The following is a 25,941-nucleotide window of genomic DNA, read 5'->3' on the forward strand; positions in this document are numbered from 1 at the left end:
CAGGGCTAAACCCACAAAGAGGAAAGTTATTTATTATTATTATTTTACCTCTAGCGTACAAATGACGGGTCCGCGAACAAAGGTCCCTTTGAGCGAGTGCTGAGGTAAAACACATCCGTTCACAGCTCGGATAAGAGCAGACGACGACGAAATCTCCCCAGACAACTCCGGGAAAGCGGAGCCGCTTAGACCTCCCGCCGCTCACTGCGCACGCGCAACGACCGTTGCACGCGGGTGAAAAGAAAAAGGCTCACGACGCTCCACCTTCTCCATTGTTGCCACGCCCCCTCCCTCGTAGAGTGACCGTTGAAGGCTCGCGCCCTCGGCCGCGGGGCGGCGCCGCGCCTCTTTTCTCTGCCAGTTGGCAAGGGAGGAGTTTCCCTTTCCCTTCCTATTGGTTCACAGCCTCCGAATGTAATTGGCCGGCGAGCACCCAATGAATGTTCTTTTCGGACTCAAGTCCCCTCTCCTCGAATATTCAATTTCTCGTAAGAAAAAAATTGTCCCTTCTCGAGAACCGTAGTGAGGGCAGAGGTAGTGGAGGAGAGGGCGGAAATACCTGAAGCCTCATTCCATCAAAACGGGGTTTCTATGGTCAGTTGTACTGTACAACCAGCAACTTTTAATTCATCCCTAAATTTGACCATTACAGCTATTCACGGCAGGTCTCTGTAACCTGACAGCAGAAGTCTAACTATGTCTATTCAGAAGTAAGCTCTACTGAATTCAATGGCACTTACTCCCAGGTAAATAGGAGCCACCATTAATAATAAAATAATGTTCATCTATAGTTGCTATATGTATGTGTCATTAATAAATTAGAGCACTGCGTTTTTGAGAAGTACTTCCACTTTTCCATTTCTCTTGAAGAGCAACAAAAAAACCCACTCAAATCTACAGTTGAGCAATAGTTTTAGTTTGTCCTAATAAAAGTATTGCCCGACTGTGGATTTTGGATTTCTCTTAAATGTTTGATTTACTGCGTAAATCTCCTTTGCACATTTATCTGAGAATGTCTGTTTCAAAAACCAAGAAAATTGCATATTATATAATTACCTGCATATATATAAACCTTGATTTACTTACCGGTATGTTTTGGTTAGAGTTGGACTAGATGACCCTTGGGTCTCTTCCAACTCTACAATGCTATGATTCTTTATAATGCTTTCTGTGTATTGCTGCCGTACCTTTGAAAAGAAATCCCATTCTTTATGTTGCTAATAACATTAATGTCATCCAGCTCATGGATGTTATCTGCTTTAAATCTAGTGGACAGGTTAGTTCAGAAACAGCCCAGGCAGCATAGCCAGTGGTCAGGACTGGGAGAGTTGCAGTCCAGCCCCATGTGAAGGATACCACATTGGCCAAATCCTAGCTGAGGTTATTTTTTTAAAAAGTTTTTTTATTAAAGTTTGAAAAGAAAAACAAAAAAGAAGCAATATACAAATGTTAACATCAAACGCCAAGCATTTTAGTTTTTTACATAAAAACTAAAGAAGGGGGAAAATGAAAAAGAAAAGACTTGTGGGTCTATGACTATCAGCTTTATAGACTTATGCAAAACCCTTGCTCCGTAATAGAATTCCAACTCTTCTCCTTTCCATAAGCCAACCTTTTTTCAGTCTTCATACTAAAGCTCATTTTCCTTTTTGTGCAAAAAGACCACAAGGGGTTTCTAATTATTAATCAACAATGATTTTTCTCCAATTAAACACATCAACTTGGCCATCTCAGCCAAAGCCATTGATTCCAATAACCATTCTTCCATAGTCGGTAGTGGTGCCCGCACTGTGGAACGCCCTCCCATCAGATGTCAAAGAGATAAACTGCCTGACATTTAGAAGACATCTGAAGGCAGCCCTGTCCAGGGAAGTTTTTAATGTGTGACATTTTAATGTATTTTTAATTTTTGTTGGAAGCTGCCCAGAGTGGGTGGGATACAAAATTATTATTATTATTATTATTATTATTATTATTATTATTATTATTATTATTATTATCTTCCATCTTTATGCATATAAAAATCTCGCCACAGTGAGCATATATTGAAATAATATTCCATATTCTTTTTCTGGTTATATATCATCCATTAGTCCCAACAGGAAGAGTTCTTGTTTCAGCTGAATATTAACTTTCAAAATCCTCTTTTTCAATTTGTGTATTTGTATCAAGTATTTTTTAGCTTTTTTGAACATACACCAAGCATGATAAAGTGTCCCTTCGTGTTCTTGACATTTTCAACAAACATTTGGAATATTTTTATACATTCTAAATAATTTCTCAGGAGTTAAATACCAATGGTACATCATTTTGTAAAAATTCTATTTTAGAACATAGCACAGTACGTATTTTAACCCTTTTACCTATACGTATATGTTCCCACTTTTCCATCTTTATAACCAACACTTTTTGCTCATTTAATCCTGCATTATTTAACTAGTTCTTCTTACATTTCAAATTTCAACAAACATTTGAACATTTTTTATATAACATGTTCATCATCCTTATACAATTGCTTCTCAGAATCCATCTTGCTTTGTTCCATACCTCAAGTCTTTTTTCCCAACTTAAGTCTCTCTGCTGATTGTAAATGAGAAAAACCACTGAAAATTTTAACCTTCCACTGTTAATTGTTCCCTTGTTTTAATTTTACAATCCCCTTGATTCCACCGTGGGTTAGGTTATAAATGTAAGCATAATCATTCAAGATTAATTGTTGTGCATGCTGCTGGTGTGTTGCTTATTAATGATTAAAGGCCTTCATTATGACTGGCCATGAATAAGGTCCAGAAATAGAAGGATCATTAATATGTAACTCAATGGAATTGGTTTGTCTCATTTGTGCTATGACGCTTGCCCTCTAGGAAGTGAGCTCCTTTCCCAGTTGTTTGTAATTTTGCTTTGAAAGAGATGAAGCTGATGTGGCTACTAAAATTATAAAAGCAACAGTTTGGATTCTGATGCTAGACCAAAATTAGGGAGACAAGCAAGTCTGGTTTAAGCTCTCATATAGGAAGGACGGACATTTTAAGTGGATTATGGCAACCGGCGCCATGGTGCTAGGACTGGTGGTTGCACCCATGGGATGGGTTCTGATGCTGGCAGCTACAGTAACCCCAGAATGGCGGGAGTTCCCCAAAAGACCTGGCTTCCCTCAAGATGTCTTCTTCAGTGACGGCCTTTGGGAGAGCTGTATGGAGATGACCAGCATACAAGACAAGGTATGCCAACCATTTCCAGAGGAGATGGCTATCTCCTGGCCTGTTCAGATGGTGAGAGCCCTGACTATCATCTCTCTGCTTGGTGGCTTCCTGAGTTATGTTCTTACCCATGTGGGGACACGTTGGTGGTCTGAACATCCAAACTACTGCCTTACAGGAGGCTCTGGGCTCCTGCTCCTGCTCTCTGGAGTCTTATACCTCTATGCAACATCCTATATGGCATACAGAGTCCTATCTAACATTGCAAACACAGAGACCCCAGATATGGACAAATTCCATCTTGGAACATGTGTCTATCTAGGTTGGAGTGGAGCAGCAGCCAAGACCTTTGCTGGGATGTGCCTGGCTACAAGCTTCCAAAGGAATCATGACAACAGCTTAAGGACTCAACCTATGCCCTACTACGTGGATTATTAAGGAACTGAATTTGGTCTTTCAGGATAACTGGTGGAACAAAATGGGTTGGTGGGTCTTTTAATCCAACCTTTGTATGTGGTAGCATGCACTCTTTAAAAATATTTGTAGGATGTGGCTCAGTGGTTACTTGCAAATTGAAGATACAAAAGCTTATCAGGAAATCTGTGTTGTGCTTCATGACAGGAAGACTGGGAGATGAACCTGTTAAGGCTGAAGTGGGCAGATCAACAGGTAGGGTGTAATGGACATAAGAATATAATGTATCTGCACATTTCAACCAAAATTAGAGGGGGTGGGATTATACTGAGATAGGGCTGGAACATGAGGATTAAGACAGCAATCCCATTTACCAGGGAGTAAATCCAATTGAATTCAAGTCTAATGTAGACTAGACATTAGATTATATTGAAATGTTGATGCTGCAAGGATTCGTTGAAGAACAGTACTCTTCATATCCCTGTCCTGGATGGGGTAGCATTCTCCTGGAAGGAACAGGTCTCCCACTCGTGGGTGCTGCTGGATCCAGCACTGTCACTGAAAGCTCATGACTAGGAGTGCCTCTTTCCAGCTCAGCTGGTTTGCTAACTATGGTACCTCTCAAAGAGAAATGTCCTGTCCACCATACTCCATGCAGTGGTGAACTTCAGGTTGGACTACTGCAATGTGTTTTACATGGGGCAGCAACTGAAGACAATTTAGAAACTTCAACCTATCCAACAGGTAAAAGGCACTCCCCAAAATAGTACTGCCTTTAGAACTCGTATAACCCCTGTTTTAAAACAGCTGCAGTGGTTGCCAGTTTGTTTCTTGGCTCTGTTCAAGGTGCTCACTTTAGTGTTTTAAAGCCTAAATGATTTGGGCCCCAAATATCTGAAAAACTACATACCTACAGACCCCTCCTCATGGAAGTGAGTCTGGCATGTTCATTCTATAGCTTTCCTTGCATGCTGAAGATTCATACCTCTTTATCCTGGTCTTTAAATGAGACTCACCTCTTTTATTGGATCTATACTGCTCTGCTTTGTTCATTAAAACAATGCTGTATTTCACTTATTTTATATAATTGTAATGCTTTTATTTCTTTTGATAGTTATTTTATAATATATTAGTTTAACAGACTTCCCAGGAATGGGTAGGAATGAGCCTGCAATTCCAAGGATTCTTTGGGGGAAGTCAAGTGCTTTAAATGTGCATTGAAAGTTCTTTAAAGATGTATGGATCTCCCCTTTATCTTGCATGTATCTTGATCAAATACTTTACCCTTTTAAAATTTGGCTTTTTGATTTCCCTGAGGATTTAGATTTATGGAGCATTCCTATTTTGACAAAGTCTTACTGCTAAGAGGAAGCATTAATAGACTGTGGGATTCTTTTTGAGATTCTGTGTTTATTTTGGAAATGGGGTGGTTTTAAGCTTTACTATGGTCAGTAATTTAATTCTGCCACTCCCTCTCTTCCTGCCTCCACCCATCAATGAATAACTAGGAAGGAATGTTTGTGATGGAATCCTGCACTGCAATGCCAAGAGTTCCGGTCTTCAGGATACTTGTTCCTCCAGCGCTGTATTGGTGCCTCCGTTTAGATAATAGTGAAGGTATGCAGAGCTTTGGAACAAACAAAACAAAACCCACCCACTTCTTGGAAAGAATTGCAGGAAATGAGAAGTCAGAAACAAATATTTATCATTCAGCACTTACAGGGGTTTTAAAAAAAGTATTTTGCAAGTTGTTTGATCTTGCAACAAATCCCTATGAAGGATTTTATTATTTTTGAAGCTGAAGTTACTTTTTTGTTTAAAAGAATGCAGTGACTTACAAAAAGATCAACAAAGGACTTTAAACAACCAACACAAAAAGGGCATATTAAATTATACAAGCTCTGGTTAAACCATGGCAAAAAATATACATAATTCCAGCAGCAACATAAATAATTAGGAGGAAACTCCTTGAACAGATAGGTAACCACTGTTCCTGGTCTTGTCTATGGTAAACCAGCTTGCCCAAAGTTTTAAAAGGGGCAGGTGGGGTTTGAACCCAGATACCCTGGAACAGCACTGGGGAACTATGATTCTGTGAATCTCCAGCCCAACGAGCAAGTCATATGTGACCAAGTATAGGGCCAGGGGCGTAGCTAGCTGCTTCGGCACCTGGAGCGGTGGGGGTGGGGCGAGCTGCCCACGGATGCGCCATGCGGGGGTGCCGTGGCGATCTGCATATGGGGGCGCCGCAATGGTGGATGCAAGCCCCACGCTGCCATTTTGGGCAGCGCAGGGGCCCAAGCCACCATGTCACTCCCAAGAGAGACGCGTGGATCAGGCACGCTGCAGGCCAGGCCCCATGGTAAGTGCTGACTCCCGCGGTTTGCCCCTCAAGGATGACACCAGAGGCGTGCCGCACCCCTCTTCCTACACTCCTGTATAGGGCAGCTAAAGCTGTGGCTGTAAAGGAAAAGCAGGGGCCTTAAAATGTGCTCCTGATTTAATAGTGGGGTTTGCTGTGAGCACCAATCAGCCGATTTCCCACAATGCAACAGTGACTGTGCAACAGGGACATTGCGGGGTATTAAAAGGGCATGTCCTGCCAGACACTATCTATGCATCACTGCAGCCTCTTAAAATGTGACACCCACTTCTGCCAAATAAGCCTACGTGGGCCCACTGAAAATGGAAGTCTATTTGGATGGCTATAATTAACACAAATATGCACGAAGCTGATATAAATACAAGCTAAAAAGGGTGTCTTTGATACTTCTCCAAAAGTGTTCTTTTTAAAAAGGATAAGCATTGTCCTAAAAAAAATAGTTGATTTATTATAGCTCAACGTACACTTCATTGTTTTGGGACTGGACAATTTGAAAGCCATCATTTTGAAGATATATGCAAAGTAACATGTTTGACAGCCTTGAATCTATATATTGTCAGAGCATTTTTTGCAGTTTAATAGTACATGTAGCCAATATTATTTATTCTTGCATATGCTTATCCCACTTCTTAACCCTAGCTGGTTCCTGATGCAAACCACCAGTCATTTAAAATTGAAAACCACACATTGCTAGGATGCCTTTTTAGTTATTAAAATTACACATAAGAGTTTCAACTTGAAACGTGTCAGTAAAATTGCTGCTTTCTGAATAACTTTTTCAAGGGAAACAAAGCTACGGAAAGCAACTTTAAAATCTTGCTTTTTCAGCTTTTTTCAAGATGTTGGTCCACAGACAGCAGTTAGTATCCTGCTCCCTTGGTCAGGCTTCTCTTTTGCACTGTCAGAATCATGTGTCAGTCTTCTTTTAAAAAAATAAACCCAGATGAAATAAAAATGCCCGCCATGACAACAAACAAGCTTCCCAATCTCTCAGTTCAGCAAGAAGTTCTTTGTCATTCATATTCTTTCTCTCTAGGATGAGAGGACCATCTGAGTTTGTTTATGGGAACAGGGAGGATGGTAATATCCACAGAACACATGTCCTGCTGACAAAATAGTTTATGGAGCAGCAGCAGCAACAGTGTCCTCTGGGTTGAAGTCTGACACACAGTCTGTTCTTGCACCATCCTCTTGGCTCACCCTCTTGGCCCACCAGGCCTGGATTTCCTGGTACAACTCCTGATGTTGTTCTTTCCATGCTCTGAATTTCTCAGAGGTCAGTTCAGAGTCATCCAGAAGAATATCGAGTAGCTGAAGTTCAGCTGTTTTTGCCTGAGGGAGGAAGGAAGGTCCTATCTTTAATGCTGATGCACTGTTCTTTTTAAATTTATTTTTAAGTCTTTGAAGCCCAGAATTGCAAGGATTTTAAAGCTTAGGAAACTGCCAGCCTATTGCATTTCCATGCTGGTTGTGGTATCTATCACAGGTGTAGGGAACCTTTGGCCCTCTATATCTTACTGAACTATAACTCCCATCAGCCCCAGCAAGCATGACCAATGGCCAGGGGTGGTGGGAGCTGTAGTTCTGCAACATCTTGAGAGCTATAGGTTCCCCACACCTGACTTCTAGTCCACCCCTCACTTTCCATGCTACACCTCCTCTCCCCAGGTCACCCCCCCCTGACCTTGCTCTGCACATTCCTTGAGTGTTTCTGCCTATGCAGAACATGTTCTTGAACTCTGATCATGCTTCCTGCCTGTCTGGAGGGATGAAGGATCAATAGTGTGTGCAGCTGTTGATAGAAACTAGCTGACTTTACAAAGGTAAAATTCACATTTATTGCTCTGGCCACTTCTGCCTCTGGCCTTGACCACCACTAGCATGTGATCCTTGGAAAGTTGCCCAGAAGGGAATGCAGCCCTCAGGCTGAAAGATGTTCTCCTCCCCAGTGTAAAGTGATGCTCCACCTACCTTGAGTGTGCTTTGGAGGGTCCGAACAAGATGAACCTTCTCGTTGATCTCTGGGTTCTTGTTGCGCTTGACAAAGGACTTCCGGTAATATTCGCGGGTGAACACCTGCTGTTTCCCAATGAGAGACACTCCGCCTTGCTTCAGACACTTGATCAAAGACTCCAGTTCTTCTCCTGAAGGATCTTCATGAGGCAGAAGGTTGAAAACCATAAGCAAAAGCATTCTAGAACTCTGCTGCCCTAGAGGGCAGGGCTAGTACAAGAGGAACAGCCTTTCACATTTTATTCTTCTTACATAAACATGGAAGGGGGAGGCAATGTGAAACTCACCTGTGGGAGAGGGCAATGCTGGGCTGTGGTCTGCATTTTGTCTTGGGAGGGGACTACCCAGAGGACTCCTGCTTGGGGATTCGTTATTCCCTGCGGCTCCTGTTAGCAGCTGATCTTTTTCCAGTTCCCTCCGCTTTGGCTGAAAGAAAGCAAGATTTTATTATAGCATGCAAGAAATGGAGTCTGGAAGAGCTAAATTCATTATCACTAGGCTCGTCTACCCTTCTGCTTGTCCCAAGTCTAGAAAGCACAAGTCTGAGCGGTTTTCTGCTTGAACTTCACTTTCTGCTCACGAGTCTGAGTGGTTTTGCCCTGCTCCTATCCCAGGGAAAACCCACTCTTTAGTGCTAAATCAGAGCCAATATCAATCCGACCTGGCCACAGTGATCCATGCGACGGTCATCTCCAGGCTTGACTACTGTAATTCGCTCTACGCGGGGCTGCCCTTGAAGCTGTCCCAGAAACTCCAGCGGGTACAGAATGCTGCAGCGAGGCTCCTCACGGGGTCTCTGCCATAGGAGCATATTCACCCAGTGCTTTTCAAGCTACACTGGCTCCCGGTGGAGTACAGGGTCAGATTTAAGGTGCTGCTTTTGACCTTTAAAGCCCTTCACGGCCTAGGACCCTCGTACCTACGGGACCGCCTCTCCTGGTATGCCCCACAGAGAGCCTCAAGGTCCATAAATAACAACACCCTAGTGGTCCCAGGCCCTAAGGAAGCTAGATTGGCTTCAAGCAGAGCCAGGGCCTTTTCAACTCTGGCTCCGGCCTGGTGGAACACTCTGCCTCATGAGACCAGGGCCCTACAGGATCTGATTTCTTTCCGCAGGGCCTGTAAGACAGAGTTGTTCCGCCTGGCCTTTGGCTTGGAGCCAATTTGATTCCCTCCTCCCTCTCTTTCTTTTTTCTTTTCCTTCTCCTCCTGCGATGAGGCTACATTTTAATATTTTAATGTTCCATTATTTTAATTTTGTATTTTATTTTTGTTTTTAAGTTGTAATCATTCATCTTGTTTTTATTATTGCTTGTAAGCCGCTCTGAGCCCGGCCTTGGCTGGGGAGGGCGGGGTATAAATAAAAAATTATTATTATTATTATTATTATTAAACCGGAGAGGGGGCCACTAGGGGCGCCTTGGAAGATGGCTGACAATACCATCTATCCAGCTTGCACGAGGTAATTAGAGGCTGATTCCCAGGGAAATGGGAAGATGCTGCCCTCACCCGTGGTTGCCATAAATCACCCCCGAGTTCGGATGAAGGAGGGGGTGAGAGGCACTGGGCGGATAGCCCTCGTGCGGGCTTGGAACTCCCTGAAGCTGCTTTCAGGAGCGAACCTGGTTGCGTTGCTTAAAAAGAAGAAAAAACTGGAGAAGTAAACGCACATGCTTCAAGAGAGGTCAGGAGTGTTTTTATCTGCTAATAATTTTACCACTGAGATGAAGAAGATCGGGATGGAAGGAACAGAGATAACATCAGAGAATCACAGACATGCTGGTAGGTGGAACGGAACAGAAAGGGGGGGAGACTTTCTACTTTTTCATGTGATTTACCTAACAACGCTCCCCCTTAAAGAACCGTCTCAATGACCAATTTGCAAGTGGGATTAAAAATGAACTGTGGGGGGGGGTATGAATTAAAGGTTTTATTCTGTGAAAGATTTGGAAAGAAAAGAGGCTCTCTTTGTGATGCAGCAAGAAATGTGATCCGATATGGACAGGCAGACCTTTGCTACATGATATATGGTCTAGGGAGGATGAGCCGTGGATCGGTTATCAGGTTGGGATCGTAAATATGGAAGGGCTATTATCCTCCTGGAGAGACTAATTTACGATGCAGCGGGTCTGGAAAGTTAATGAGCGGACATTTAGACTGTATTTCATTGGAGTGGAACAAGATGGCCAATGTCTGCTTGAATGCCTGCTCGAACGGAACGCCTGGACTATTGGATTTCTGTGAGAGATCTACGAGAGAGCATTACAAAGTCCACACAGAGATATAAATAAGTCTGTTTCTTTCAATCCACTTGTGGAGAGAACTCGGAGGTGACTGAAAAGGAAAATGAGTAATGACGAAGAGTTGAGAAGATGGGACTGGAAACATCATTGTAAACATGAAAGCAGCAGAAATATAGATGATTGGACTCCTGCCAATCGCGAAGCATGGGTACCCCTCACAAAAATTTATAATTTGGAAAACATTTGGACTTTATGATGTGTATTGATATAATTTGGACTAATTGGTATGATATGTTTAATTTGGTAAATGGAAACTTAATAAAAATTATTTTTTAAGAAAACATCAATCCAGAGAAAACCCAAATTGCTGTTTGCTCCAGTTGGGTGCTAAAGAGCAGTTTTCCCCAGGGGGAAAGCAGTGGGACAAGAAGAAAGGTGGATAATCCCATTTTGGCATTCTTATGCCATGCTTCAGCCCCAAAGGCTCCCTGAGCTGCTTGAAAATATCAGTGAGAAGACAGCCCCTTTCCTAAGGCTCACAATTTAAGAGACATGAAACTGGAGGAAAAAAGGATGGGGAGGGAAGATGGGGAAATCAACATCAGCACTAAATTTTACTTGAATACATCATGCATTGAACAAGAGGAATGAAAAAATGTGGAGAATCCCCATTTGCGTTTGATGTGAAAAGGGGATTCCCCACAGCAACATTTCAATTGCACCATCAATATAGCATTATCAAAACCTTTTGGCAGGCACTGAGTGTGTGAGTCCATTCCCACTTACCCCCATGGCTCAGATAAATGGGAATGGGCTTGCAATTTCAGGGGACCTCTTTTGGGTCACACATCTTTACTATGGAGTGCATAGTAAAGATGATCCTTCCATAAGATACTTACCAGATCAAAGCTATGCCTAGGAGAGTCATCCTCAGGGTCCTCTGCTTCTGTTTCACTGTAGCAATCTGTTCAAAGGGGAATTTTTTTCAAAGAAAATTCTCAATGGCCAATCGCATTCCATTACATGAAATTCACCATGAAATTCAGTCCCAGCAAGAGACATATTTTCTCTACCTTTCTGTAGGGGGCAATTAAAGAGAATGTGGTACTGTTCTTTCTCACTGTCAAAACACATAAGTTTGTGTCTCTGAAAATCCCGAGACAGAAATGGAGGAAGCTGCCTTATTCAGAGGACCAGTTTGCACATAACACAAAGCCAAACTATGAGTTCCTGCTGCACTCCTCCCCTCAGTCTTGCTGCTGCGCTCCTATGAACTGTGCCATGGTTTAGCTTAGTGTGGCATCCCAAACCAATCTTGTGGGTTGCCTTCTCCAGGAAAACCATGAGCTGTAAACCGAAGAACAAACCTTGGTTGCAGCTTGTGGTTTGCCTGGAACAAGACAAACCATATGCCTGCTGAATTATGGCTTAAGCTCACAGGAGCAGGATCTGAGGAGGAGCAAAGTGGCCGTGATGTCTTTGAGAACCATGATTTGGCTTAGCGTGACACAGAAATAAACCAAGTGTTGGACCTTTGGTGAAGTAGCTCAGCGCTGCCTACAACACTGACTCTTGTCTGCCAAAACCAAATGGAACATCTCCAGACCTGGATTTAGGAATCAAAATGGATTTAGGAATCACAGGCAATAGAGTCTCTTTAGTTTACAGAGAGAGAATATGCTAAATAGGTTTTGTTTATGAAGTGGAAGCCCTTTTGCGGATAACCTTTCTATCAGAAGTGGATAGCAACTGTGGAAAGGGCACTCTCCTGCCTCTGGAATTCTCACATCCCGGGATGCTTGCCAGGCACCTAATTTAATGCATTTTAGGCACTCCTAGTAGAATAATAGAATCAAGGAAGGTACCCCAAGGGTCATCTAGTCCAACCCCCTGCAAGGCAGGAATAGATCTGATACTGCTGTTTCAAGGATATATTTTAGTGATTTTTGTAAATTACAAAGTTGAGACATAAACATTTTGAATCAAGTATTGAGAGCCCACCTTCTTGACTATGTGGAACAGATTTATGGACTGGAGTGTATTTCATCATAGAAGTTATCAAACGGCTGACCCACCTGGGAAGAGAAACAGTTTGTTTTGAGATTTACCCAGATGCTCAAGACAATTTTCCTCACTGCGGTATATGAAATCACTAAAAACAAATATCTACTTGAATATGATCTTTTTATTAGCAGTATTAACGCTGCTTTGCCTCTCAACTCCCCTTGATGACTTCATTCCCCAAAGTGTATTTGGGTATTTGCTGGAAAGCCACAGACTCAGGAATTTGTCAGCTTGAAGCAGCTGATAACAGATACTCCCTAGATTTCTTCACAGTTTTCGTTTTTCTGTGCAAACCCTGGCTGGAATTTGACTAGGATCATCTTTCTCGGTTTATGGCCCTCCACAATAAGGTTGCAGTGAGGCCTTAAGGGAAATCAGGCAACATCTGTCAAGGATTGCAACACTACTCTAGACGACTTTGCATGGGATGCATCAGTCCCCAAAGCTGCTTCTAGGGTGGAACCTGAGATTGCTTAGGCCACTCCCATTTGGCTACTTACATGCTCAGGTCAGCCAGGGTCTCTGCTGCGAAGATAAAGGGCTTGTATTTCTCATGGGTAAGCTGGAAGACACTGCAGAAAAGAGAAAAAGGTGGCTGTGGTGGAATTCCCCATGATTCTTTGCAAGGTACGCCCATACCCAACTACAAATCTGCATGGTTACAGTTGTGTGTCAAGGCTTGAAAATGGTTGCAGTGGGCAACTTCACTCTCCCAACCTCTTTGGCTCAGGATATGCTGAGATAGATAATTCTACTCTAGGCACATGAAAGATAGAATTATGGTCCAAGAACTTGAATAAAATGACTGATGAACTGTACAATATGACGGACTAGCGGGACCTGCAACAGAGCGCTGCAGCATGGAATGCTCACATTCAGGGTGCCATTCAGCCAAGCTCTCTTCCAGGATATTCCTTTCCTTCTTCCTTCCCCCACAACAACCATCACATGCATCAGTCAGTCAGCATTCCATGCCCACTGAGCATGCTCGGTCCTCACTAAGCTGCTTTGCATATTCCTCCCCATTATCCTGGCTTTCCTCTCCTTAGACCTGGAACTGGACTCTTCACTATGTCTATCCTGAAAGCTTTATTGTGCAAATCAATACAGCATCCCAACACAGCTCTACAGGCTACAAACAGGTGAAGTGCAGAGGAGTAGAACAAGCCCTGGCTAGGGGTAGGTAAGACATTGATCCAACACTTGACATGCGCCTGGCATCCTCCTTTTGAAGGGGTGGTGTGGGCCCTTCAATTCATGCAGTTTGCACCTAGAGCCTCCGGATTGGGCAAACCAATGTTATTCCTCCATATAGGCTGGATTTGTGAGGTATGTTTGCCCTGGTGCTGACACTGCCACATCCTTGGGAGTCAGGAGTGGAGTTGGAGCCAGATTGATGTCAGACTTTCCCCCAAACACCACCCTGGGAGGGGAAGCCTCCCTGCTGACAGGTGGAAGTGCTGGAAGTAGCTCCTCATTGGACAATGTCAGGCTTGGGGAACTCTGTGTTATGGGAGCTGAACTCTCCTCTGACAGCCCTCCTTGGGATCCAAACCTCCTCCTCCTCCCGACCAGATCAGATACCTGAGGTCCCTGTTTCACATCCCACAATATACCACTGCTGTTTTTATTATTAAACTGCTCAAGGTGGTTTTACAGGAAGCCATTAGTAGGTGAAGTAAACAAAAACAGTAAGCATCTTACACTGTTGCTAGTTGAAACCCCACGCTGGGGTGATTCTCAGAGGGTGGTTGGTCCTAGCCATTCTTTCTCCCTACTTAATGGATGCATTTCCCTTTCATTTATGAGCAGGGCTGTAGCTCAGTGATAAGAGCATCTGCCTTGCATGCAGAAGGCTCCCAGGTTCAATCCCCAGCATCTCCAAGAAGGGCTGGAAAAGATTTCCTGCCTGAAACCCCAGAGGGCTGCTGCCAGTCAGTGAATTATTGGATTTATGATGTGCACGTCCCTCTAGGGAACCCAGGGTGGTGTAGACAATACTGCGTTAGATGGATCAGCAGCCTGACTCTGTAGAAGTCAGCTTCCCCTGTTTGTTCAGTGGTCAAGATCTCTCCAGAGCCACCCATCAAGCTCACTGCACATACTCACTATTTCTTCTTCTGTTCCTTTTTGCTTTCCAGTCTGTACGCTGACACATTGATGAAACCCACAGCCTTCTCATCCTGGGGTAAGAGAAGGGAAAGCACCAATTAAAACAGAGCAGCACTTCATACCCTGATTGGCTCCAATTGCTGCTACTCATATATAAAGCGGCAGCCCTAGAATGCTGAACAGGTTTCTACTACAGAAAGCAAGGGAAAGCTGTAGGACCTGCAGGCTGCTCCTAACCTTCCATGGGCAAGCTATAAAGCAAAGAAGGGGAGCTTGCAGACCGCCCGATGTTGCGGGACCACAGCGCCCATCGTCCATGATCATAGAGATGCAGCCAGCTTCCATGGGCATGGTCTTCAACTTGCATTGAAACTGACCAGTTGCAACCTGGATGCAACTAGCAATAGCAGAGAACGAATCATTTTGTGTTTTTTAGAATGTAATTTTATGTTGTGAACTGCCCTAGATATACATTGATAAGCTGGGGGGAAATGTGCTCCAAACTGCTCCACTCACCAATTTGTTTCGGTGGTTGGTGGATCAGTTGTCACTTCCTGTTACTCCCCTTTGCATTCCCCCCATATCCCATAGCATAGTTGCCCATCTCTGTAGAATCTGAGTGTCGTAATACATTGTATCCTGTATATTGTACAGGACACTCTCTGTTCTGTAAGAAGAGAGGGAGGGAGGCAAAAACAACATTGGGGCCAGCTCCAGAGTCAGACTGCTCCCTCCCCTGACCAATTTTATGTTTTATAGCGTTCATTTGCTTTAGTATTTTAACACTGGAAGCCATTTTGGGTGCCTTGGCAGAAAGCCGGTATTCAAAAGTATTAAATAAATAAATAAGAAGGAAAATTTGTTATTTTGGGGGGGAGCTCTCAGATTTGCACAAAACCAGAAAACCACAGAGATGTGTGCTGGGAATTTACACTTGCCTGACTGTGTGCTTTCACGCACTTCCTAGGCCGGGGGGGTGGGGAGTGTATGTGCCGCATCAGCACTTAATTGGAATAAAGGAGTCAAGAAATTAGAAGGCAGGGACAAACACAAAAGCGAACATCTACTGATATGAACAAAAAAAAAAACAGAAGTTGCTCCTCATATACAAGTTCAAAAATGTGTGGACTATTCCATTCTAATTCAAATGGGGGGGGGGCGTAGATTAACAGCTAAATAATGCTTGAATGTGGACAGGTGCTCTGTTGCGACGATGACAACAACAACAACAACAACAAACAGGGCTACCCTTTGGTGATCCATGACTCTCTGAAATACTGAGCAACCTAGGATGAACTCACGTTGGGGTTGCTGTACCAGTAGAGGGATTGACCCTTCAGCACGAACCAAAACCGCTTCCATTTCTGGGCCATGAAGCCCCCGTGGTCTTTCTTCTTAAGGAGCCAGCCATCGCAGTCCACCTGGCCCAGATCCTGGCAGGAGATTCGGCGGCGACTCAGTCGGGTTGCCATTCCTCAACACAAGCGGGGGGGGGGGGGTTTATTATGACAAAAAGGAAGGACAGGATGCACAATGCAATTCACTAAAAAAAAAAATCAGGCTCATAGTATACAGTTTGCGGTTTTTCCACCACAAGCACTTTTTAAAAAAACTTTTGCTGAATTAGGGAGGCATTTATAGAAGGGCCAAGAGCAACCCATCCTTCTAGGGATGCAGCTTTGGTCACCATAGGTTTAAAGCACATTAATACCACTTGAACAGCCAAGGCTCCCCCCTAAGGATCCTGGAAACTGTAGTTTAACTCCCACAGAGCTACAGGTTCCAGCATGATTCTCTGGAGAAAGCCTCAAGCTTTAAATGTATACAGTGTGGGTGTGAGTTTAGTCTACGCATCCCATATGATGAGGTAACAGGAATCTGCAACAAAATGTTGCAGTGTAGAATGCGCCTCTTCAGGGTTCCAGGTGTCACATCCCCTGCCTTAGGGACCCAGGGATGGCATGAGAAGGACTCCGATTCAGACAAACTGAAATCTGTGTGCATGACACTTTACAAAGAACAGGACTGCCAATTTCAAGCACAATCCCATTCCTTTTCATTATTTCCTTGCTTCCCCTTCTCCTGTTGCCTCTAGAATTGTGGCTTCCTCATTACACCAGACCAGTATTCACCAACCTGGTGCCCTCCAGATAGCAGGTCCCTATCTGCAAGGGACTTGGAGGATGACCCAGTAACCTCACAGCCACTCCACAATATGCAGCTGTGCAATCTACCACGGGCCCTTTAAAGATTGCATTCAGCTCTCTCAAGGGGGCAGGGGCCTCTGGAAGGAAAGGCTCTGCTAGTCTTCATAATTCTTCAGGTAACTCTGGACCTTGGCTGGGACAACATTCCCCATGCGTGGCTGTATGCAATTCCGACAATCAGCTGACCAACCACATGGGCAAACATGGGTCACCTGGTATCATGCCAAGAGACTGACCACCCACCTGTCAAACCTGGCCCGTGGGGGACATAAATGTTCCCCCCTCCCTTGTCTGGTGAATAGTGGCATACAAGAAAGAACTGTTCTCCTTCTAACCAGGATATATTTATGGACACGTTACACACCTTTAGCATAGGCTGAAATGCTTGTAATATTGAAGGATGAATTGATGTTACCGGTACTCACCTTTTTGCTTTCGTCGATATTCAACACTGCCCTGAAAGGAATCGAGGGGGAGAAAAACAATTTATCAGGATCTGCAAGAATGGCTGAGTGATGTGGGGTGGCTGAGTGTTGCTGGTGCCAGCCACCCCACATCATAATAAAAAGTGAGTGGGGGAAATCACACTACAATTCAGTAGAAACGCAAACTCACAGTTTTACAATTTGTTTAAGACTGGTTCGAAAGGGGGGGGGGAACTCACCAAATAGCAGCATTTGTTAAGAAATCACAGGATTGATATGGATTGTGGCTAACATGTCTATGTAGCTTTAAAAACTAGCAGTGGGAGTGCACTGGATGCAGTAAATAGAACATGCCCTTAGACTTCCCAACGATCAACCATCTATCCCACACTTTTTATGCAGTTCCCTGTCACTTTTCTAGCCACAAAAACCTGTTTTGTTTGTAAAGTGAATTTGTTGCACCAGAGCAATAGGGTGCTTTAATCCACTTTAATTGCGGAAACCCAAATTTACAGCATGTGACTGAATCACTCCTGCAAAATGCTGACAGCCTGGAGACAATGCTGGGATTGCTCCTGCTGAATTAGTTTACATTTTTGTTTCTATTGCATCAGGCATTCAGGGAGGCCTTTTTAGACCTGAAGCCAAAGGGTCTAAATAAAACCTAGAAATAAGCAAAACACAATGCAACTCTTACCTCTTTGGAAGAATCTGCAGATCCCAGCCCTTGGATTCCTCTGACAAAACCATTCTCAGGGGTTGTGGAGTCTTTCGATTCAAGTTCCAAGGTACTGGGTCTGGCAGGGGAAGCAGCATCAGTGGATCTGGATCCTTCAGGATCGACCCTGACAAGGCTCTCACCTTCCAGCACAGGTTCAGCAAATGCACCTGGAAGAACAAGTCAAAAACCCAAACCAAAGCTCATAAGTTAATCAGTCTGGAAAAAGATTTTACACCAGAAAGATTCATTTGTTCATGAGATATTTAAAAACCCACCTTTCTGCACACTTGTCCTCAAAAAGTCAGTTTGCAACAGTTATAAATACATCAATACCATAACAGCATAGCAGCAAACAATATTCTGAAGTTCTAAACTATGAAAACAACCCTGATCTATGTGGGGCTCCACTTGAGCATGGTGTTAGTGCAGAATACTGCAGCATGACTACTGACTGAGAGGAGTGAGATCCTGTCTGCATGTAACATGTTAATTCAGACCCTTGACTGGCAATTTGTTACTGGGACAAGTTCAAGTTGTTACTATTCATATATAAAGTGCTTAACAGGTTGGAACCAGCTGACTTGGAAGATCACCTTACCCTATGTATGCCCACATGAGGACTTTGTGGAATTTGTACAATTGCCACATGATGTTCATTCTGCACTTGAAAAACACCAATCTTTCAGTGTAGTAGTTACTACCCACTGGCACTCCCTGCCCATTGACATTAAGTAGGCATTTTGTTCCTTTCAGTGCCTGCTAAAAACGTTTGTTTAGGCAAGTCTACCCTGACATGTAAAGGTGACATGTATTTTAATCTATAATTTTAGTGCATAATGTTTATTTTTAACCACTGATCTTACTAATATTTTGATCCTTTTCCCCTGAAAAAACATTGTCTTTAACTTTTATTTTTATTGACAATTCAATGTATATCTTATATTCTCTGTAAACTGCTTATTTGAAATTAATCACTATATAGTATAGATAAAATACACAGCCTCAGACACTGATCTCAAAGTTTGGGCAGGTTTGTGTACAGCTGTAAGCCAAGCTCCAGACCCTCAAATCAGATTTCATCAAGCTGGCATCCTCCAAGTGCTAAGCTGGGGCATATTTGAGTTAAACTCTTTAGAGTGAAGATTGCTCTAAACAGTTTGGAACCAGGTTAACACCACAGCCTTAAATTAGGCCTGGAAACAAATAGACAATTTAAACAGGAACAGAATAGGCATAATGCGGTCTAAATGCCTAACTCCAACAAGCATTCTAGCTGCCACATTCTGCACCGATTGTCATTTCTTTGTTGTGAGTAGTGTGCACGACAGTAATCTAGCCTGGATGTAACCAAAGCACACCTAACTGAGACCTCTACGCTTTAGAGAAGGCCACAGGTAATGAGCCAGCCAAAGCTGATAAAAAGCTTCTTTAAAAATACTCAAATGGCGAGAGGACTGCAGCCCAGTGGCAGAACAGCTGCTCTGCATGCAGAAAGTTCCTGGTTTAGTACCTAGATCAGTGTTTCCCAAGCTTGGGTCTCCAGCTGTTTTCAAACTACAACTCCCATCATCCTTAGCTAGCAAGACAGGGATGATGGGAATTGTAGTCCAAAAACAGCTGGAGACCAGTGTATGGGAAATACTGGCCTAGATTCTCCAGTAGGGCAGCAAATGTCCCCTGTCCGAAGTCCCAGGGAGTCACAGCCAGTCAGTGAGACAATGCTACACTCTTGCTCCATGTAAGGCAGGAATGGCCAAACTTAGCCCTCCAGCTGTTTTGGGACTACAACTCCCATCATCCCTAGCTAACAGGACCAGTGGTCAGGGATTATGAGAATCGTAGTCCCAAAACAGCTGGAGGGCCGAGTTTGGCCATCACTGATGTAAGGCATCTTCTTGCCTTCGATCATCCCTGACCACTGGCTAGGCTAGCTGCGACTGATGGGAGATGGAGTCCAGCATCAGTGTGTCCACCACCAGCAAGCCAATGTCCAAATCCTTACCTGCCCCAGAAGGTTCTTCTAGAGAGCCGTCCGAATGCCATGAATTGGTTGCTTCCTGCTCCTCTTCATCAGCAGGGAGACCTAGAAGAAAATCCGGTCTCCCATCCACCTCAGCAGTCATGCTTTTAAAGGAGAAAAGAAAGAAAACAAAACAAACAAACTTGGAGCTCTATCTTTCATAGCAGCTGTGCACTGTTTACCAGAACTTCAGATCCCAGTTGTCTGGCACTTCAGTCACAAGAAGGAGTCCAGCAAATGCTGATTTGGCAGCAAAACATGCTGGGACCCAGACAGCTACAGAGCTGGATGTTTGCCCCTGCCTTCTCCCTTGCCCTTCTTCCCTTAACACCACACCTTGAGAGATCTTGGCTCTCCATCACACACACAGCTATTCTCCCTAACCACCAGAAATCTAGGACAGGCAGAATCACTAGATTCCAAGGCAATTTGCAGTAGATCAGTAATTGTTTTGCTTTACAACCATTTGCTTAAAACAGCAGCAACCAACAAAATACTTTCCCTTCCAAATTAGGTTACTGAAAGTAAGAACATTTGAGGGTGGGGGAACCAGGAGTAGATCCATGGGTGAAAACTAAGATTAGTTCTGGAACCGAAAAGAAATTCTTGAGCAGTGTGTGTGCTCTGAAGCATTACAATCCTTAATTCTCTCAAGGTTCTAGTAAAATTCAAACAAGAATGGTTATGTCCTGTGCTTTTTCCCCCTGGGGGACACACAGTGTTATGCATACCCCTAAACAGTTTGTGAATCTCTGTCCTTTTACTGTATTTATTTTCCCCGATTTAAACTACAAACTGGTGATTTTCTTGAGTCAAAATGAGAGTGCCCCTAAATTATTATTATTTTTAGAAAAAAAAAGCACTGGCTATGCCTGAGATAGAATCATAGAACTGTAGAGCTGGAACGGACCCCAAGGGTCATCTAGCCCAACCCTCTGCAATGCAGGAATCTCAGCTAAAGCATCCACAACAGATGGCCATCCAACCTCTGCTTAAAAACCTCCAAGGAAGGAGAGTCCACCACCTTCTGAAGGAGTCTGTTCCACTGTCAAACAGCTCTTCCTGACGTTTGGTCAGAATCTCCTTTCTTGTAACATGAAGGCATTGATTCAAGTCCTACCCTCTAGGGCAGGAGAAAACAAGCTTGCTCCATCTTCCATGCAACAGTCCTCAAGATAGCCCTCCCTGCAGCATGAGATCACAAAGGGATTTTCTAAGTACCTCTGCCCCTAGTTTCTGCTGAGCGAGAGGCCAAGAGGATGGAAAATATTTTATTCTTGGGATGTTTAAACTCGGACAGACCTTGGTTTGCGCAACAGGAAGGGGGAAAGGTCACTAATTTATTCAAGAGATACTCCATCTGCGCGTTGAACCAGAGAATGCCCCCTCCCTGGGCGAGTTCCAGCATGACCCTTTGCAGTTTCGTTCCCACTGAAAGTATGAGTACAGTGTGACATCATCATAACTCACTGAGTTGCAGATTTTGCTACAGCTTCTAAGTCAAGTCCACAGAACCCTGGGGGTAATCCAGTGAAGCTGAAGAAGTTGGGAGTTTCAGGACAGAGAAAATGAAGGGCATCCTCACAAAATGTCTGTTTATACAGAATTTGCTCCCACGGGATGCAGTGATGACCCACCAACTTAGGGCACTTCTGGAGTGTCGCCATTTTGGGGCGGCATTTGACCACATACTAGCAAATTCAAGATGAGCATTTAAAGCTGATTCGTACAGCAAACTTGCTGCCCACTGCCCCACCCCCCAGCACAAAAAATACCACACTTTCTGTGATAGGGAAAGCAATCCACATGTCAATATCTACATAGCACAGTAGTGGGCCCGAAACCCTAAAATCCCCAGAAATGTTGGATTCCTAACCTGGAAGTCGAAGAACCAAAACTAGTCGCAGACTCATCACTGTGCAAGCTCAGGGGTTCCACAACATCGAACAAACCTTCCAGCACCTATGGAATGAACAGACAAAAGTCACCTATCTGTTACAGTCAAGGGGACAGTCTACACTGTGCCTTCGGTATATTGTTGAGATGTTGCTTTTGCCTTTCCATTGGGTTGCAAATGACACTCCAGGGGAGTCGTAAAAAAAAAGAAAAAAGCCTGACAAGGAAGGACAAGCAAAGATTAGTCACAGTTTTATTTGGAAATGTGAGATTACTAAGACTCTGAAGCTCACTTCAGAGTAAGTGCTCACTTCAGAGTAAGCAACCCATAGCTGCAAAGATATGGTCTAAGGAGACCACTCCAGCTCTGCTTCATCCAATGCTGAAGACACACCTCTTTACCTGGCCTTTGACACCTGAGGTGCATATTTTTATGACCCACCTTCTTTCTGTGATTTTAAGTTGTTTTGAACCATTTCTAATATTGTTACCCGCACTGAGACCTTAGGTTGAAGGGAGGGAAATAAATAACAATAATAATGATAGTGATGATAAGCAGCTCTAGAAGCTCTTGTCAGGACTTATACAGGGAGTAATCAGATAAACACCCCTAGAATCATAGAATGGTAGAGTTAGAAGGGACCCTGAGGGTCATCTAGTCCAACCTCTTACAATGCAGGTATCTCAACTAAATCATATATGACAAGTGGCCACCCATCCTCTGCTTAAAAACTCCAGGGAAGGAGGGAGTGCATAACCTCCTTTCCAGGAGGCTCCTATGCCAAACATGGAGGTGGAGTCAGTCCAGGATCTGAGAAGCTGCTAGCTAACGTTCAGTGGTTTACCACATGGGGCAGCTTCACAGAGATCTCAGGAGGTCCTCAGTGTTAGGATATAGTTCCGCTCCACCTTTAGAACAGGCATGTGGAGTTGTTGTATGTCACATGTCTGTTTACTTCCAGCACAGTCTGCTGGGAACTTCTGTTGTGTATAGCTTTTGCCTATGCTGTTTGCCTGGACACGAAGGAAAGCAGACATGTTTTTCTTTTGTCCTGATGCTGAATAAATGCTTGTAAATATGCTTACATATGCCTCTGTCCGCTACTTCTATTGCAAAGAGTTCTTATCTTTGCTGGCTTGCATGCTCAGTCTCTAAAGGTCTCTGAGGCTTGAGTCACAGTTTTGATGCTGTTCCGAGAACCGGAGTTCGCCTGGCTGCCGACAGGTGGGCTAGAGCCAGCTGGGGGCCTGCCAATTGCCCCCGTCTCCCCAGACGCATCCTAACACTCAGGTGATTGTTCCAGGCTGGAATATGTCCCTGAATAGGGATAACGCCTCTTGCATGCCTGGGTGCAGGATGGAGGTATATGGGGGTGCCAAACTCTTTGACTTTCCTGTAGATGTGAATGCTGCCTACTGTACAATGTAAGAGTCCTGTCCTTTGCTTCGCCCATGTTTGCCTCTGGCCTCACCCACCACTGGGAAGCAGCTCCCCAGAGTGGTACCCAAAGGGAAATGTGGCTGTTCTAGGCCTCGCTTACCTTCTGCTGTAGAGGAGAAGACTCAGGGGAACTGGGAGTCCCTGGGAAAACGAGTGGTATTTTCTTCAGCACCAAAGTCACCTGACATGACGTCTCAAGAAGCTTCTTCACCAGATTCATCCGCGTCCAGCCCACCTACATGGTTGACAGATTGTCTTGCCTTTAATGATATTTTTTAGCTTCAAAGTGCTTGTTAAGTTTCACATTTTTCAACATTATTTTATTTGAAATATTTTTGTATCTATCTACCTACCTACCTACCTACACTATTATTTGGTGATGAGCCAATGTAGAAACACAGTTTGCAAATACTGTAAATAAAAACAATTGTCAAATAAATTAAGTTAAACGAGGGCTGCAAAATTCAGGGCTTGGGCACATCTTATGTTAACGCCGGTGACGGAACAGCAGCAGGCTAGCTTAGTCATATGCCTCATCTGCACTAGACATTTAAAGCGGTATCATACCACTTTAAACAGTCATGTCTTCCCTCAAAGAATCCTCACAAAGGGTGCTGAGTTGTTAGGAGGCCTCAGCTCCCTCCACAAAGCTACAATTCCCAGAGTTCCCTGGGGAGAGGGCTTGATTGTTAAACTACACACTGTTAAACTTCAGCAGCGAAACATCATGGGCCAATCCTGCTCTAACACATCAGCACCACTCCCCACCCCATATCCACTGCCTCAGGTGGCTGCCTCGCAATGCCTAATGATAAGGCTGGCCCTATGCAAAAGCCCTGGGTTAAAACACTGACAGAACTGGCAATATTCATAAACCAGTAAAAAAACCCAAAACATTTCAGTGTGCCAGCATACTCTGTCAGTGATCTTAAAGGAATTTCAAAGGGGTTGGGGGGCTCCAGCAGGAAATGGAATTGCAATTCCTGAAGTCTGATCTATTCATTTGGGTTTCAATAGAGATAATAGTTTCCTTTCCCATTCAAGGGTTAGTTAACTCAGCATTGCCAAGTTGATTGTTTTATCACCTCTCGGGGCTGTTGTAGAGGACCATCCTGCTTATCTTGCACACATTCTAGCTCAAACCGAACTTCCGCTATCTGTACTGTTTGCATTTCAGGTCCTTCTCTCCTTTGCTTACTCCACGTGCAACACTAGCCACTCTGCATCCATCCATCTGCAACTGAGGATTACACTTCATAGGCCTGCTGAAGGGAACTCTAGCCCCTGAATGCTTGTGCCACGTTAAAATGTATTAGTCTTAAGATGCCAGAAGATAATTTGATAGATAGATAGATAGATTCTTTATTGTCATTACACAAGTGCAACATTGCACAAGTGCAACGAAATTGGATGCCATCCCTTAAAAACAACAAAAGCAAAACAACAACAACAACCAAACAAACCACATTCCAGCCACACCCACACCCACACCCATCAAACTCCCAGGTCACACTATCGAGTTACAGCATTTAAAAAGGCCACAGCTCTTGGATAGAAACTATTTTTCAGTCTATTTGTCCTTGACTTGATGTTTCTATATCTCCTGCCAGAAGGCAGTAGTGCAAACAGACTGTATCCCGGGTGAGATGCATCCTGCAGGATGTTGTTTGCTTTCCTAAGACAACGGGAACTGTACAGTTCTTCCAAAGATGGGAGAGGATGACCAATAATCCTTTGGGCTGTGGTTATGACCTTCTGGAGCACCTTCCTCTTCCTAGCTGTACAACTGGAGAACCAGGCACAAATACAGTATGTGAGAATGCTCTCTATGGAGCCTCGGTAGAAGGACACCAGCAGTCTCTCACTCAGATTGTTCTTCTTTAAAAGTCTGAGGAAATAAATTCTCTGCTGGGCCTTCTTCACCAGAGCAGTGGTATTTGCGCTCCAAGTCATGCCCTGATCGATAGTCACTCCCAAAAACCTGAATTCCGCCACCCTCTCCACCCGTTCCCCTTTGATATACAAGGGCTGAATGTCCGCCTTTTTTTTCCTGTAATCCACCACCAATTCCTTGGTCTTAGCCGTATTAAGAGCCAGATTGTTCTCTCCACACCAAACACAAAGCCGCTCCACCTCGTCCCGATAGGCGGACTCATCCCCTCCTGAAATGAGCCCCACCACCGTAGTGTCATCAGCAAACTTGATGATTTTGTTGCTGGGATAGATGGCTGTACAATCATACGTATAGAGAGTATAGAGCAGGGGACTCAACACACAACCCTGTGGTGAGCCGGTGTTAAGGCTAAGGGCTGTGGACATATGTGACCCCACTCTAACCCTCTGAGAACGTTCTGACAAAAAAATCCAAAACCCAGAGACAGGTGGAGTTGGAGAGTCCAATCGCCTCTAGCTTGGACACCAGTCTATGGGGGAGGATAGTGTTAAAAGCAGAGCTAAAATCCACAAACAGCAGCCTCACATAACTCCCCGGCTGCTCCAGATGGGACAGAGCAGCATGGAGAGTGATAGTGATAGCGTCTTCCGTGGATCTATTTGCCCTGTATGCAAACTGGTAGTTGTCAAAAGTTGATGGAAGACAGGAAATTATATGACGGCGCACCAGTTTCTCAAAACACTTCATGATGATTGGAGTCAGTGCAACTGGTCTGTAGTCGTTCAAACTACTGATTGTAGATTTTTTTAGGCAGAGGAACAATAGTTGACGACTTCAGGCAGGGTGGGACAATAGACTGGTGTAAGGACTTGTTGAAGATCTTAGTAAAGACCTTCGCCAGCTGATCC

General features: G+C 44.1%; 2 protein-coding genes across 6 annotated transcripts in view; one reads left to right on the top strand and one right to left on the bottom strand.

Annotated features, from left to right (window-relative positions):
• Positions 1-442: 442 nt before the first annotated feature.
• On the top strand, positions 443-14,417 carry LOC307222492 (uncharacterized protein). 2 transcript variants are annotated; one of them, XM_079987835.1, is made up of 4 exons: positions 443-746; positions 2,865-3,221; positions 3,822-3,869; positions 13,367-14,417. In XM_079987835.1, exons 2-4 carry the CDS (start codon positions 3,039-3,041, stop codon positions 13,502-13,504), a joined length of 369 nt encoding a protein of 122 aa, XP_079843961.1. In that variant the 5' UTR covers positions 443-746; positions 2,865-3,038; the 3' UTR covers positions 13,505-14,417. The 2 variants fall into 2 exon arrangements, 1 of the variants encoding a protein (XP_079843961.1); XR_013841766.1 differs by lacking the exon at positions 2,865-3,221.
• Positions 6,426-25,941, bottom strand: part of CNKSR1 (connector enhancer of kinase suppressor of Ras 1) — a 35,880-nt gene continuing 16,364 nt past the window's right edge. For all 4 annotated transcript variants that reach the window (XM_079987718.1, XM_079987717.1, XM_079987719.1 and 1 more), the window contains 13 exons: positions 23,240-23,374; positions 21,679-21,764; positions 19,785-19,906; positions 17,759-17,949; positions 17,062-17,092; positions 15,731-15,903; positions 14,427-14,500; positions 12,818-12,889; positions 12,255-12,328; positions 11,153-11,217; positions 8,298-8,436; positions 7,969-8,150; positions 6,426-7,329 (listed from right to left, as the gene is read on the bottom strand). In XM_079987718.1, coding sequence (XP_079843844.1) covers positions 7,117-7,329; positions 7,969-8,150; positions 8,298-8,436; positions 11,153-11,217; positions 12,255-12,328; positions 12,818-12,889; positions 14,427-14,500; positions 15,731-15,903; positions 17,062-17,092; positions 17,759-17,949; positions 19,785-19,906; positions 21,679-21,764; positions 23,240-23,374 — 1,557 coding nt within the window. In that variant the 3' untranslated portion in view covers positions 6,426-7,116. The remainder of the gene's footprint in view (positions 7,330-7,968; positions 8,151-8,297; positions 8,437-11,152; positions 11,218-12,254; positions 12,329-12,817; positions 12,890-14,426; positions 14,501-15,730; positions 15,904-17,061; positions 17,093-17,758; positions 17,950-19,784; positions 19,907-21,678; positions 21,765-23,239; positions 23,375-25,941) is intronic.

Source organism: Podarcis cretensis (assembly GCF_951804945.1).
Source record: "Podarcis cretensis genome assembly, chromosome: 8".
Lineage (NCBI taxonomy): Eukaryota > Metazoa > Chordata > Lepidosauria > Squamata > Lacertidae > Podarcis > Podarcis cretensis.